At 34.8% G+C, this 16,923-nt stretch overlaps 2 protein-coding genes across 3 annotated transcripts; both read right to left on the reverse strand.

Moving 5' to 3' along the window:
• Positions 1-1,317: 1,317 nt before the first annotated feature.
• On the reverse strand, positions 1,318-4,296 carry LOC148605710 (uncharacterized). 2 transcript variants are annotated; one of them, XM_088550208.1, is made up of 2 exons: positions 4,195-4,296; positions 1,318-3,841 (listed from the first exon to the last, which is right to left on the reverse strand). In XM_088550208.1, exon 2 carries the CDS (start codon positions 3,836-3,838, stop codon positions 1,802-1,804), a length of 2,037 nt encoding a protein of 678 aa, XP_088406334.1. In that variant the 5' UTR covers positions 3,839-3,841; positions 4,195-4,296; the 3' UTR covers positions 1,318-1,801. The 2 variants fall into 2 exon arrangements, with proteins under 2 accessions (XP_088406334.1, XP_088406335.1); XM_088550209.1 differs by lacking the exon at positions 4,195-4,296 and adding an exon at positions 4,121-4,180.
• Positions 4,297-8,743: 4,447 nt separating this feature from the next.
• Positions 8,744-13,337, reverse strand: LOC148605711 (uncharacterized). The gene is made up of 2 exons (XM_088549469.1): positions 13,199-13,337; positions 8,744-12,106 (listed from the first exon to the last, which is right to left on the reverse strand). Exon 2 carries the CDS (start codon positions 12,101-12,103, stop codon positions 10,067-10,069), a length of 2,037 nt encoding a protein of 678 aa, XP_088405595.1. The 5' UTR covers positions 12,104-12,106; positions 13,199-13,337; the 3' UTR covers positions 8,744-10,066.
• Positions 13,338-16,923: the final 3,586 nt, after the last annotated feature.

Raw genomic sequence — 16,923 nt, forward strand, 5'->3', positions numbered from 1 at the left:
CTGCAGTATATTTCATTGTAGGGCAGAGTTATACTTCTATCTTGAACAGAGTTATACTTTTATCTTGAACAGAGTTATACTTCTATTTTAAATCACATTTTCTTCTATTTTTTGGGCAGAGTTATACTTCTATCTTGAACAGAATTATACTTCTATTTTAAATCACATTTTCTTCTATTTTTGGGCAGAGTTATACTTCTATTTTAAGGCGGAATTATACTTCTATTTTAAATCACATTTTCTTCTATTTTTGGGCAGTTATACTTCTATTTTAAGGCGGAATTATACTTCTCTCACGAAAGGTTGAGTTGGTTGTGATATTTATAATGACCAAACATTTTCCGACGCAGTCATATAGTTTTGCTTTTTACCTTTTGACCTTAACGACGCTATTCTAAGGAAACGCGAGTCACCTGATTGCAATTCTGGTTCCCGTTTGGCCAAATACAGATAACTTAGTGGAGTGCGAAAAAAAAAAATGAAACGAAAATTGAAATGTAGACAATGTTAAGTAAAAAGAACAACATTTTACTGCGTCGACTATTTTTTTTTTAAAGATAGTACTTGTTGATTTTGTTTTTGTTTTTGTTTTTACTTAATACAAACTATTTACTTTTTTATAGAAAGAAAAACAACATTCGTATAAAATTGTGAATTGGATAATCTTAAAGAACCTCCGTCACTGAAACTTCATTAACTGTCCCGGCTAGATTCTTGGGACTATCCAAAACGATCCTAAAACAATGCTCTAAAAAAAGATAAGAAATATGAGTTTAAACATAAAATGCAAAATTCTTTAAATCTACATCTTTTGCCATCATTAGGAAAAAGAGTTAAAAAACTTGTTAATGTGATATAAATTTCCAAGGATGCTAAACGTATTATTGATACTTAAATATAAGGTTTTTTTGTCAATTTGATATTTTAAAATCCTTTATATAACCGGGTATATATAATTGAAAGCGGAACAATTATGTGAATATTTGTTTTAAATTGATGCATTTGTAGTACAATATCTTTTTTTCTAAATGATTATTTTCTATAAGTATTTGCAATATCCTCAGAGTGGTGGAGCTCCACATTGAAGGATTTTCAAGAAATCCCACATGTAATGATTTCAAAAGACACTGAGATTGCCGCCATCTTGTTTCATGTTTTTATAAGGATAAGTACTACGGATTTGTATTTTTAACACAGAAAAAAGTATTTGACAACTTCCATATCTGAGATAGTAAGTGGAAACGCTCACAATTTGAAAAAAATATCTTTAAAGCAAAATAACAAAATACTAAAAAAAAAAAAAAACAAACAAACAAACAAAAAAAGATTTTTTTTAATATTACAATATATAACTATATATTTTGTTTACGTAAAGGAAAATAGATGTTAGTCTCATAAGTCAGTTTGTAGAACACGTTTTGTTGTCATGACAACATACAGCTTAAATTATATATCAATGTGACATTCTACGTCAAACTCATCGAGTTGGCCAACACCATCTAACACATAAACATTAAAGCATTGCCCTACACATAATACAGAATTACATGCTTTAAATTGTCCAAATGTAGTGAAAATATAATTTTAGATTTCTGAAATCCAATACATATCATTACCTTCCCGTCCCGAAAATCAAATAGTGTTTGTCTACCACAAAAAACAACTCTTTAGGTTGTTAACCTCCTCTCCCCCCCAAAAAAAAAAGTCATAATATCTATTAATAGAACCAAGGTGGTTCAATATGACTACATAATGAAGATTTACGTTAAAATTTACACCGAAATACGAGGTAACAATAAATTTATGGATTACTATAGGTTCCGACTTCATAAACACCAGTGTGGCCGTCCCAACATTTGTACTTCCCATCGCAGCGGAATATAACATATGGATTCTTTCGTTTCGGTTTATAAAACAGTTTTAACAAATGTGAATGTGAATGGTCTTCGGACGATAGGACATTTATAGGCCGTCCTTTTTCTAAAACTTCTCGATCTTCCGGAGTCAATATAACACGATGAACATGAGGACCGGAAATTCCGTGAGTGGCAGGTGACATCTGAAGAATAACTCCGGTCTTTTTTCTCGATGATTTTGTTTGCACATTAAGAGGTGGTTCCCTGAACATTTTCAGAAAATTTACCTGTTCCATAACAATGTCTTTTAAAGCATCAACTTCCTTTTGAACGGCATTTCCGTCGTTGTGTAAAGGCATGATTGGATAACGCAGACGCACTATTCCTACACCGGGTATTGTCGGTAAAAGAGTTCTAGGACCGGAAGCTGCTACTGTTCGGACGTTTCCCTCTCTATCTAGAACACCGATTGAACCTTTCCCCTTGTATACTCCGATGTTTCTACCTTCATATAAAATAGCTGGTGTGCGGTAAAAATATTTACTGTTCGTTCCATTATGTGCAGTTTCGGGAGTTATCCCCCCTGTTCTCTTGCCATTCGCTTTAACGGACCTAGCACTCAAATCTTTATCTGCGTCACCCCAGTAAACAATATCATATGGATTCCATTTAAAGAGTGGACTTAGATATTGAATTTCAAGAGGAATTGCAAATGACCATCGTTGACTAAACGAATTACAGACTTCAGAAATTCCTTCTCCTTCGCAATATTCCAAAGACTTGCCAACTACTGGCTTCTGAGTGGTCATAGCCATAAATAGATTTCCATCAGCATAGCCTCTTTTTCGCAAGGCCTTTTTAGAAGTACCCGGTTTGTCTTCTCCCATCCATCGATGATAATAAGCAGTGTTCAATTTCTTCTTTTTATTTTCTGGTAGAAGATCGTAAACGTTTTCATTGAACGAATCATCGGTAAGATTACCGCCATAATTATCGAGTCCCGGAATTTCTCCCATTAAATCATCGATCAATTCCCAATTTGTTACAAGTTTATCTATCCACTCCGGAACGTCCCGTGAATTTAATTGAAATCTCGCTTCTCGGGAGTTTTCGTATTGATCCATCGTCTGCAGATACATCATTCGGGCACTGAGATCATCCACAACCTTTATCCTATTGGTGGGTAAATCTCTTTTCAAGGGATGACAAAGTATTCGGTAAATCCACTGCGCATATTTTGGAGTTGTTCCATTAATTACATCCATAATAGTTGTTGGAAGCCATGCAAAGTTTTCAAAATAGCTTTTCTTCCCACCATATGAAGTATACATGATTTTATCCTGAAGTTCTTCAAAGCTTTTAGCGTCTAGAAAATGTCTATCACTAATAAAGGGTTCTAATATCGTGGTATAATCTTTATCGATCCAAGTACCTTCTAGATAGCACAAAATAGGCGGGAAATACTTCCTATAGTCTCTTACACTGTAATCTTGTTCATGGAAGGCTTTTATCCATTCTCTCATTTCAAATATTTGTTCCTCGACTGTCTCCTTTGATGTTACCTCTGGTGGAACATCTGGAAATGGAATTTCCTCGGACTCCAAAAAGTTTCTTGATTTTGTACTTGGCATGTGCAGTAGGAAATCATTGTGTCGAGTTCGGAATTCTACACCATTTAAGACTGCAACAAATTCGCCAATACCTACTGTTCTTATATGTTTTGAATGGTCATGGAGTCCCGCAATAGCAATCTTAGACCTTGTAGATGGCAGATGATACGTTTTCGATCCCTCGTTAAATATCCGACATTGTTTAATTCCGGAATCGCCGTCCGCTCTAATTTTCTCTTCAAGGTAAACCTGTTGTAACATAACCTGTCGTGCTAGATCTCCAACTGTTTTCTTCAGAGACTGTACATCTTCATCGGAGGATATAACATTTGCCGATAAAATCCATGTCAGAAATTGTACTGTAACATGCATTATCTGAAAAAAAAACATTGAATTCGGATAAAAAATTGTTCCGCACAATTTCTATTTATATTTCAGCAGCAACCGAAATCAGTTTTTGTTTTTAAATAATGCCTTTTTAAATAATGAGAAAAATATAAAATCATTTTAAATGTTTTTCCAATTGATGCATAAAAATTGTTCTCTTGCCAAAATTTTCAACATTTTTTTAAAAAGGTCCCAGGTAACCCTCAATAATGAAATGGTCAGTGCCTTACAAAACCCCGAAAAAAGAAAAAAGGTATGTTTCCTTACCTTAAACCGCAAACGCTCGCGGCTATATTTAACACATGAAAGAATGAAATAAGTACAAAATAGTGCACACTTACCGAATAAATGCAGATTTATGGCGAATATTTAATAACGTCCAAATTTATGCAAAGTAAAGCGGAGAATAACTGCTGCATTCGGCCATCCAATTAACATTTCTGAGTATATTTACGTTGATAAGTACTGTTGAACTTGAAGCAAACCCTTTTGATCTGTCAGTGATTAGTTTTCTGCACAGCTGATTCTAATATTGTGGCAAAAAGTGATTATTAATATCTGATGGTGAATTTTTGAAATGTGGTATATTTTACTCTTTTGATGATTTACCTTGATGCACCTTTAAAACTGATTTTTTTTTCAAATGTCATAGTCATTTTCTATTTATGAGCAACTCGGCTGGTATTTCTAGAAAAGCAAAGGATGCTTACCCTACCGGTGCACAGGGTCCATACTCCCAGATTTTAGTGGAGTCCAAGTTGCTCATTTACTTTTGTTACTTTGTATTATTATTTTGAATATTTTATGTTCTTAGTTGTGTATGTCTGTTTTGATGTCAGCTAGGTCTTTGTCCCTTGATTATATTCTTTGATTGTCGGTAGAATTTTGGTTCCCATGATTACTCTTACAACTATCAATTAAAGCAAGAAGGAATCGTTTCTATTATTACACACAGCAAAACATCTTAATCAGTGATGGATTTGGCTTTTTGGTTTTGAAAACTTTTTGTTTACCATTAATTTTAGGATTAAGATCTTCCTTATGTTCCTTTGTATATGATTCTAATGCTGCTGATCTGATGAGGTTACTCCTCGAAACACGTGTACAGCATATTGAAATTTGCAACACTTAAATGATTGGTATTTTTGTATTTGAATGAAAATTTTATCGTAGAAATTAATTTCGAATCAAAGATATCAAAGCGTCTTATATTTGATTGGTCTGTAATATTTTTCGCATTCCATTTTGGCATTCAGGAATATTTACACAACATCAAATAGAATGGCGGGGAAATTATTTTTATGACGTTAAGGATGATGTGCACGTAATATAACCATTGTGTGTGTGTGTGCAGAATATATGTATCTTGAGAACACAATATCTATTTAGTGCGCACAGAAATAATATTTTTCCCTATATGTCTCTTTCAGGGCTCCGTAAATTTTAATCGTTTTATGTATTTAATTTATTGAAATGTGTCAATCAATGGCTAACTTAATTGTCGTCATATTTGAAATCTATAAAATAAATAAAATATCTATGAAATTAAGAAATCTATTTGATAAATAAGATCTGAATCGTTTACCTGAGTGTTTAGGATACCGAAATAATGTGCTTTTATTTATATGTAGTGCTCTTCCCGAATCTAGTGAATAATTATTTGTCAGCGCTATATAAACATTTTGTGCGCACAATATCTATTTAATGTGTGCAAAATAATAGCATGTTCATATCAAGAACTAAAAGAGGCCCAACATCCAGACCACCTGGATTTGCCAATGCATTTTCAAAACCGAAATGCCATTTACTCAGTAAGTAACAACATAGAGAAAAAAAGCAATACACGGTCAAACAAGACTGTGATTGGTGAACATGCTTTTTGGTAGATTGTACAGGCGTTGATCCAGAAATTTTGAAAGGAAATTATTTATCTTCTTATCTACGAAATGATGTACAAAACTCATCAAATACAACAAAAGGGGATTCGAAACAAACCGGTTTCTTAAATACTACACGTAACAAACATTTGCTCAAAAGAGTGGGGGATGTTATCTTTCCTCATTTTTGTACGGAGCTGTACTAATGAACTCAGAGTGTTCTAATTATAGTAAATGATCAAGGTCATCAGTGCTTCTTCCTTCACGATTAGACACAGCTATTTCTTTATGAATAACATTGGAATCTCTGGAATAACACATAGAACATTGACATATAGATAATTAAATTTGTTTTCATGAATCACTTAAAAAATTAGCATGTAAGTTATAATTTCATATAATATATCACGATCTTACTTACCGTTTTTAAAACTTTTATTAACGGCTTTATTTTGTATTTAACTGCACTTACAGAGGCGTAGCTTGAACCAAATTAATGTGAAAGCCTTTCGTAGCACTTAAAAAGGGGGGTTTATTTAAGTTGGTTTCTGTTTCCAGCATGTTGACGCGCTGGCCTTGAAATACCTTGTAGCTGCGCCACTTACTTAGAAAGAGTTGTATTTCCGCAGTATAATTGCAAATGTGGCAATTGGTAAGGCTTTTCATAAACATTTTCATAAAGTGGAATACTTACCCCGTTACCCACATATTATTATGTTTGTTTAAATATCAAACAAGAGGTGATCTCATGCATGTCAAAAACCCACAAAATTCACGTCTATTTTAATCCATGATCTGGGAAGGTTCGCTGTTCACCCAACCCCCCCCCACCCCCCCCAACCCCCAATCTACTTCAAATCAATTTGTTGCCAAAGAAAATTCTCGGATTCTTTTTCAGTATAAGCCTAATAGTATATTTGTACCCCACTGGGACAAAAAAGCCAAGATTTTAGTGACTCAACTGTTCAAGCATCTAAGTCATCAGGGACAGCATGTGTAACTAAATACATATAGGTATCATCTTGTAGTGCAATGGTTCGGCTTTGCAATGGTACCAAGAAAATTGCGGTAACACTTATGTTTTGGAGTAAAATGGAAAAAAAAATGTATCCCTACCCCACCGAAAATTAAAATCGCTTGAATTAACTTGTTTTCAATGTCAAAACCCCTAGAGTATTTATGCTTCAGTAAAAAATGTCTCATTTTGGTATTTTCTGTTTAGTATTATCACAATTTATACTTCTGTTGTTTATTTCTTTTTTATGACTTTTGGAGATTTTCCTAGTCAGAATTTATCAAAAAATGCAAAAATGGGATTTTCCCGAGAAAACTGGTATCAGTATCAAACAGAATTCTCATTCAAACCATATCGACATTGTAAAACTTATCTTTTAGGCATTTATAATTAAAATAATGATGTACCCAACATATCTTTTCAATTCAGAGGCTTAGATTTTTTTGGAGGGATGGGGTTAGAATTACTATAATCATAAAAGGGAATTATCAGAAAATCGGAATTTCTTCTATATCACCCGTTATTGTCATTTTTTTTCTTCTTAAAAATACCGTAATTTTAACAAGCTTTTTTGTGGTACAGTACATTTATATAGTGCCTTAGCTTTCAAATGAGCCCAGATAGTAAATATAAGAAAGCTACAAGGATAGCTGTATAATATCGAAATCAAAATTTGAGATAATCTTGAACTTTGTAAACAAAAAACTAGAAACATAAACAAACGTGTAAAATAATTAACTAGAACTCATAGGTGTCACAGTAGTACGAGTTCGAGTTCCGTGGAGGGAACGACCAAACATTTGCTTTGTAAATTTGACAGGTCTAACATCGTTGGGAATTTTTCAGACTCTTCTATACTTACATTATCTTCCCTGTATCCAATGGAGCAATGTGACGAATAGAGTCGTCACATTCTGTAAAAATAATATTATGCACTTATTGACTGGGTTTGAAGGTAAGAGCAATTTTATTATCCCCGTGGTACTAACTATTGTCCAAGGCAACGCCGAGGACAATAGTTAGTACAGAGGGGTCAGTAAAACAGCTATTACTCTCACATCCTATTAATAAGTGTTTTATCAATAAACGTATTAAAACATTTTTTTTCATTGGTTATCATAATCACGTCATTCAAAGGATACTCAACATACCTAAAGCCTTGTTTCTATTTTTAAATATATTGACGATATGTTTCCATTTATATGTATATTGACGCTATTCTTTTAAATATAGATCCGGTTAAAAACCTTTCCGCTCCGTAATTACTCGATTAATCATGGCGGAAGCGCCGCAGATGAGGCAGACAAAACGAAAATACATAATCTATATATCTAATATATAAATTAATGAATTTCACTCAGTCAGTAGTTATATATGGACCTGTTGAGTTATATTGACCAAGGACTTCGTCCTTGGTTAATATAATCTGAATAATAACGCCAAAATATAGCATGTTTAAGAGTAATCAAGGGAACCAAGGTTATAGAGGTAATCAAAAGAGTGTAATCCAGGGACAAAGACCAGACATGGAAAACAGACATACACAACAAAGAACATAGAGTAACTAAAATCATACATACAAAGTAACAGAAGTAAATGAGGAAACCGAGGAAAAACTCATCGCTTGTTCGATCTTGAATCATCTCTATAACATTGGCAATGTCTCGGTCTTACGGCCTGCATAGTACTTTATTAAACATACAGATAACAGGGGGGGAGGATCAATGATTTTAGATTTTTAAAATTTCGCCGAGCGGAGGGAGGCGAAAAATGGTTAAATTTTTGAAATATTCTTCTAGATTGGTTGCAATGTAGATATCTTTTGTGGTAAAAATTAGCGAGAAATTAAAGTTTCAAGCTAAAACCGCCTAAATCTACCCCTGACAACCCATGCTTTGCAAATTTTAGGAGGCGCACGCCCGCCACGCCCCGCCTGAATCCGCCCTGTGATAAACCTGTTTGTCCTATAAACATACAAAGACGAACAAACATAGCAAATTAAGTACATGTCAACACTTTGAATTTATTCTCATTACATTTCTTTATACATGTCATGAATGGGCATTACAAAACGGAACACATTAGTGTAAGGGGCACAACTCTCAGTATTATCATATTTAATGCGTACCAAGCTTTCATTTGAAACAGAATGAAATCAGTCAAAGTTACTTTGATGTTTATATGACATTGATGTAAAATGCTGAATACAAACATTCCAATGATTTGTAAGAGTTGTGTCCCTTACCCTAGGTCTACCTCCTTAAATCTGCATTCTCAGTATTACCTTTCCCCATAGAACTTGTAAGTTTTGCCATCACGAGAAATGAAATAATACAAACCTCACTGACCTAAAGAAAAATCAATAAATCGACAAACATAAAATAACCAAAATACTAAAAGCAGCTACGTTTTCGGTAAACAAAGAAGCTCCGATGTGGTCTCAGTATTGCATTAATATTCCCATAGACTTCGACAGTGAATTGCATATTTTTAGGATTAAAAAAATATATGTAAATTGATTCAATAAAAATTTCACTTGTGTAGCATTTCTAAGGACATGTGAAAAAATTATAATTTCCCGCAAAAAAAAATAGTGAGTCCACGAAGATCGGACAGAAAAGTAGTCTTGAAGCATGAATAGCCATTTCTTTACTTTCACTTCCGTTTTGCACTCTTCAAACCAACCTTTTCAGTGGAACATTTTATGCTATAAAGTTAAATTTTCTTAACAAAAAGTTTCTTATCCTGTGCTCTATGTCAAATCTTTTGACAAAACATTGTAAAAAGGAAAAAAGAAACGTACTATATTTTATACCCTCCTTGACCTGGTACACCCGCTCAGGGATATGCAATGCAATACTGGTACCAGGTGTTCCTAGTGTAAAGCGTGGATCTACACAATAATTTTACATCTATTTTCACAGGGCCGGGTTCAGACATTATAAAAAGGGGGTTCCACAAAAAACGGGGATCAATACTTTTACTTTTCTCAGTTTTGCACACATTTTGCACAAAGTAATTGAAATTTTCAAAAAGGGGGCTTGAACCCCCGCCCCTCGATCCTACTTTTACATTACAATAATCCATTGATAGTAATAAAATAGAATATTTATGAATACAAACTACAAACTCGGTATATTTTAAATCATGTCTAGCTGCTAAAGTTTTATAAATGAAGTGGTTATGAAATTTTTAATTTACTCATATTGTTTTTTACCACTTTTAAACATTTTTTACCCAGCATGCATATCAATGCATCGACTTGTTTCTATTCTGAATTTATTTGTTCCTACAACTGATATCGGCAAAATGTGATCGAATTCATGGAACATTGTAGGTTCCGACTTCATAAACAGCGGAATGTCCGTCCCAACATTTGAGCTTCCCGTCACACCGGAACAAAATATATGGATTTTTTCGTGAAGGGTTGTAATAAAGTTTTAACAAATGAGAATGCGAATGGTCTTCGGATGTTAGTACATTAACAGGTCGATCCTTATATAAAACTTCCAAGTCGTCTGGCGACAAAAGAATTCGATGGATATGAGGTCCAGATACCCCCTTCATAGCAGGTGACATTTGAAGTATCCTTCCAGTTTTATTTTTTGGGATTTCAGTTTTTATATTAGGTGGTGGTTCCCTGAACATTTTCAAGAACTGTGCCTGTTCCATAACAATGTCTTTTAAAGCATCAACTTCTTTTTGAACGGCATTTCCGTCATTGTGTAAAGGCATTATTGGATAGCGCAGCCGCACTATTCCTACACCGGGAATTGTGGGTAGGAGAGTTCTGGGACCTGAAGATGCTACTGTTCTAACGTTGCCTTTTCTATCTAGAACACCGATCGAACCTTTCCCCTTGTAAACACCCACGTTTCTTCCCTCAAACAGAGTTGCTGGGGTCTGGTAAAAATATTTACTGTTGGTTCCGTTATGAGCAGTTTCGGGAGATATTCCTCCTGTTCTCTTGCCATTCGCTTTAACGTACCTAGCACTCAAATCTTTATCTGCGTCACCCCAGTATACAATATCATAAGGATTCCATTTAAAAAGTGGGCTTAGATATTGAATTTCAAGAGGAATAGCAAATGACCACCGCTGACTAAACGAATTGCAGACTTCTGACTTTCCTATTCCTTCGCAATATTCCAAAGATTTGCCAACTACTGGCTTCTGAGTGGTCATAGCCATAAATAGATTTCCATCGGCATAGCCTCTTTTTCGCAAGGCCTTTTTAGAAGTACCCGGTTTGTCTTCTCCCATCCACCGATGATAATAAGCAGTGTTCAATTTCTTCTTTTTATTTTCTGGTAGAAGATCGTAAACGTTTTCATTGAACGAATCATCGGTGAGATTACCGCCATAATTATCGAGTCCCGGAATTTCTCCCATTAAATCATCGATCAATTCCCAATTTGTTACAAGTTTTTCTATCCACTCCGGAACGTCCCGCGAATTTAATTGAAATCTCGCTTCTCGGGAGTTTTCGTATTGATCCATCGTCTGCAGATACATCATTCGGGCACTGAGATCATCCACAACCTTTATCCTATTGGTGGGTAAATCTCTTTTCAAGGGATGACAAAGTATTCGGTAAATCCACTGCGCATACTTTGGAGTTGTTCCATTAATTACATCCATAATAGTTGTTGGAAGCCATGCAAAGTTTTCAAAATAGCTTTTCTTCCCACCATATGAAGTATACATGATTTTATCCTGAAGTTCTTCAAAGCTTTTAGCGTCTAGAAAATGTCTATCACTGATGAACGGTTCTACTATTTTGGCATATTCTTTTTCGATCCAAGTACCTTCGAGATAGCACAAAATAGGCGGGAAATACTTCCTATAGTCTCTTACACTGTAATCTTGTTCATGAAAGGCTTTTATCCATTCTTTCATTTCAAATATTTGTTCCTCGACTGTCTCCTTTGATGTTACCTCTGGTGGAACATCTGGAAATGGAATTTCCTCGGTCTCCAAAAAGTTTCTTGATTTTGTACTTGGCATGTGCAGTGGGAAATCATTGTGTCGAGTTCGGAATTCTACACCATTTAAGACTGCAACAAATTCACCAATACCTACTGTTCTTATATGTTTTGAATGGTCATGGAGTCCCGCAATAGCAATCTTGGACCTTGTAGATGGCAAATGATACGTTTTCGATCCCTCGTTAAATATCCGACATTGTTTAATTCCGGAATCGCCGTCCGCTCTTATTTTCTCTTCAAGGTAAACCTGTTGTAACATAACCTGTCGTGCTAGATCTCCAACTGTTTTCTTCAGAGACTCTACATCTTCAGTAGCTAGAATAACTACTGCACACCAAAACAAAGTCAAAGTTTGCAGTCCTAGTTGCATTTCCTAAAACAAAATACTCAGTTATAAGAAGCGTTTTGAAAAATTGTCCCGGTATTGTTTTGTTTCACCAGAAAGGGAATTATGCGTATGTCAACAGATTAAACAAAACAATTTCGTTTTCCCCTATTAATCAGGTCATGCATTTTAACTGAAAATTTGAAACTACGGACAAACTGTTTTAAGCTAACTTATTTCTGCGCGAATCATTGTTCATATACTAAATTTCGCTACTATTATTTTTTTTGTGTCTAGCAGATTGTTAAACCTGGACATCGTTTTACAAATCCTATGTAAGACTTATGAGCACGTAAGTCTCATTGGTTTGTTAAGGATTTACGTGTACGTAAGACTTACGAGTCCATACGAACATGCTTACGGCGATTTATTTCAGCGATTTTTTCTTGCTCACGATAGAAAAAAAAGTTAATCCCTTCATTTTTTAAAAAAAATTCTTAGTAATGATAACATTAATCATACAATAATCGACAGTGCACCTCTTAGGCGCCACAATAAAAAAAATTGCGCACCCAGATTGTTTTATCTTAGAAACTTTTGATTGTGTCTTCCCTGTGTAAAGTCTTCGATTCAGATCGCTAGAACCTTGGTTCGCTTGATGACTCTCTCATCCACCCCTAAATTTGAACACTTAACATTCTTATTTATCAAATAAAAAAGTGTAAAGATATATGTTTCAGATATTCTGAAAAAAGAATGCATTAACAATGCCACCATTTACTCATTCGAAGTTTAATAAATCGAAAATTTCGAAGAGAATTAATAAGTGTGCGTAGCGGCAATGAGTAGAAACACAAGATTACCTTAAAGAGATGAAACAAAGTTAAATGATCCAGTGGGAGGTTTCTATGGATTTGACTCTCCTATTAGGAAAATATAATCAACTTTATGCCCATTGTTTTTTTGAAAAGAGCAATGATAAGTTGACTCCTTCACTTATTTCTAGACCGAAACCCCTGTTTTGAAAATTTCTGAATCCGCCCCTGTATCCAAAAAGTTCTTTTAACTCTATTTGGAAAGTTGACATTTATTTCCCTTTGTAAAATATTTATTGCCTATTGTAAATGAAAACAAACTTACTGCTTTCAATGTGGGATGCTGTACTACTCCGGTATTTATAAAATAAATTTTCGAAACATTAATTTAAAGAGCATACACCAATTTAGCACAAAAGGGTAATGAACGCATTACCCAGATGAAGTCAGTTTTATGTTGTGATTTCATTACGTTATAATATATGCAAAAACTATCCGGAAAACAATCGTGACTGCCACTTCATTCAAGTGTCTATGCCGATTACGTATCTCGTCTTGACCGACGTAAGCATCTGCATCCGCTTTAAATCAGGCAAAAAAGGCTCATGCCCTTGTTGAAAATACAACGCGTGAAATGGCTGAAGTCGTGCAATTCTCTCTGAAAAAATAAAATCAAAGATAAACATCAAGTTGATTAAAACACCATTCGCAACTCAATTTGACCTCAATACCACGGAAAAGGGACCCTGAATCCACTGAAATTTGGAAGTATTAACCGAGTACGAATTGGAATTACTCGGCAAGTTTCCGCTACACTGATAGGCTGAGTAGTTTTGATTTGACCAAGTGCACCAGTAGGGTATGCGTCCGCCGAAAAGAGAAAAGTATGACATTGTTAACCACAACTCAGTGGCAGATCAAAGGCCATGAATGGGGTTGGCACCCCTCTTATTTATTGGAAAATTTGTCATTTCCATGTGTACAATTGGCTAAAAAAAGTAAATAATGTCATAGCACCCCCATTTTCTGAGGAACCCGGCTGGCACGTACCTCTCCTTTCAAAAGACTTTTAAAAGTGTCTGGATCCGCTCCTGCAACTCATTCTCATATGCAGAGGACTTGTAAATGATTAATACGTATAGGTATCTCCCACCCTATATTTTATGGTAATATTCTAGGAAAGCTCAATACTCACCCATTACGTCAACAAAACTGTTGAATAAGCTAATTCGTAAGGGAATTAGTTATGATATAGTTGTCAATTCGTTGAAGATAGCATTGTTTGGTATTAACATTGATTCGCTCATGGGATTTAAAAGCAGTTTTGGCATGACACGAGTTGTGTCCTTATTGTATGACTTATGATGTACCGTACAGGGGCGGATTCATGTGAGGGCGTGGCGGGCCCCTAAAATTTGCAAAGCATGGGTTGTCATGGGTAGATTTTGGCGGTTTTAGGCTGAAACTTTATCACAAAAGATATCTACATTGCACCCACTCTGGAGAATATTTCAAAAATTTAACCTAAAAACATTTTAACTGTGCGCTCCCCTCATCTAAAATCCTGGGTCCGCCCCTGCCGTGGTTCTCAATACCGAATGGAAAGAATTAGGATCGATATTACATACGGTGAGGGCATAACCTTTTGTGGTTTCAAGGTACATGTATGTCAGTCAACAGTCCTTTGTTTGTAACTTTGTGTAACGTATAACCAGTTTCTTTATTTCTGTTTTAACAAGGGACTCAGACTCTTTTGAATAGATTTCAGGTGTTTTTAATTATGCAATATGTTTTTAACAGTGATTTTGTGAGGGTTGTTAATACGCCAAAGTACTTTAACACTGCCGCATTTTTGCGCCTGTCCCAAGTCAGGCATTTTTTTTATCTCTGTATGTATTGTTTCGTTTTCACTTTCAGTTTACTTTTATGTCGCTGTCTTCAGAATATGATGGCAACTATTTCGCTGTACCTGTGTATAATTTGGGTGAGCTGCAGCCTGCCTTGTAGTGTGAAGGTTTCCTCGCCATTCATTGAAGACCAGTGGGTGACCTTGGGCTGACATTTTTCTTCAGGAAAAGGATAGGGGTTGTTATCTCTTTGACATATTCACCATATCCATGATATAATAATTCTCGTTATATTTCTCGGTGGAGAAGTTAACTCCTTTACGATCAATCCATCCATGTGGTGTTTTGTGCACGACATAATTTTAATTTTGACCTTGATGACAAGGAGAAGTTTGAGTAAATTATGTTGTTTGAAAAATTGCAATATTGACATTTTGCTCCATGTTATCTATGACAAAAGCTTCCCCATATCAAGGAAAAATGGTAGCAGTGAACAACAATGGAGAATTTAAAGTTTTTGTTCATTTCTCCCTCTAGATTAGGCCCTGATTGTGCTAACGTTTAAAAAGTGAAACCATTAAAGAAGTAGGGTTTAGATTATACTAGCATGTTCGTTGTTAACTTTGCGAGAAGGGAAGTGGTAAAAAAAATCTATTCACGCTCAAAAGTTTCATTACACATCATTAAGATTTCTTAAACTTTACTTTATTTCATATAAATAAACCGTAATTATCGCCTTTGGCACATTATAAGGTAACATTTCGCGTGGAAGACAAGTGGTTTGCTTATAGGTGGATCTAGATATTTATAAAATTGACAGATCCTACCCAAAAGGTTATATAAAGGGATTCCTGGCTAACATATGCGTCCCATCATTTTTGCCCAATTTTGCACAACAATTAGATGCGAGGGTGGGGGAGGTAAGAGGCTTCCAACCTCCGGAAATATTCCTGGATCCGCCAGTGGATAGTTTGTTTTAAAACAGCAAATAAACATTCAAACGTTTTCAGTATTTGGCCTAGAGTGAAACGACTGCATTTTAAGTGTCACATGCAGATGTGATCCATCCAAGGTTATTATTTCTAAAAAAAAACTGATAAAACTTAATCGGATTCATCATTGCATAGCACGAACAATGACATTATCGTTAAATTTGTCAATGAATCATAAAAAATACAACAGATGAGTACTTTATAGGCGATAATTTTCAAAGCACGAATTGAGCAATTATGAAAATAATAGTACTTTTCCATGTATAAGGTTTAGTGTGGGACTAATTCATTGATGATATCAGTACATTAAGCCAACCTATAGCCGACTTTATTTGTGTCATTTTTTATTAAAGCGTAGACATGATTATACATGTCATCTGTTGGTTCTCTGACTTCCTCTCATTTGAAAACCTCGATATTTTTATAGGTATCTATCTGCACGGACCATTTTGATATTTTTTTAAATAGAACCATGGTGAAGTTTGTGTTTATGTGAGTATACATTTTCACCAATGGATGGGCGTATGACACGCATGGAATAGTTGATAAATATGACAAGGAGGCCTAACGGAGAGGACAAAAAGAACCCCAACTTCATGTAACCTGTCAGAAATAAGTTCAGTATTTTTTAAATGTTTGTAGTAGTAAACACATTAGTATATATTTTGCCACTTGGACAATAACCTAACATCTTTGTAAGGATCACTTAAAATTAAGTAGCATTCCAGCTAAGAATCATGCAAAATGTGATACATGGTTGGGAGGCTTACATATTTTTACTTTTTTATATTTTGTTTAAAATGCTTAAGTAAACAGAAATTAACACGTGGATTTTCATAGAACCTGTGTTCATAAGAGATGCAAATTATACGGAATGTATTGTAACATTCAAAATTAAGGGAGATAATTCTGTAAATGACACTAAAATACAGTAGAAACCAATGGGTTTTCACTGTACTTTTCTCATAAGAGCAGACATATTGTAATGAGTAATAAAACATTTCATCGTATAGACCTATTAATGCAACTTAATAACAAAAATACAAATCTGTAGTCCTTTTTGGGGTGTATCACCTGTTACAGAAATGGCATGATTCTTACAAAGATTAATACTTAAATTCTAAGTGTTTTTACTTTGTAATGTTAGTATATGTGTCTATAAAGGCGGTTTGGAAATCCTGGGACGGTCGGATATAGGTAATGGAATAGAC

This window comes from Perna viridis, chromosome 10, assembly GCF_037379345.1.
Source record: "Perna viridis isolate PV_CMFRI_1.1 ecotype Kerala chromosome 10, ASM3737934v1, whole genome shotgun sequence".
In the NCBI taxonomy this organism is placed as follows: Eukaryota; Metazoa; Mollusca; class Bivalvia; order Mytilida; family Mytilidae; genus Perna; species Perna viridis.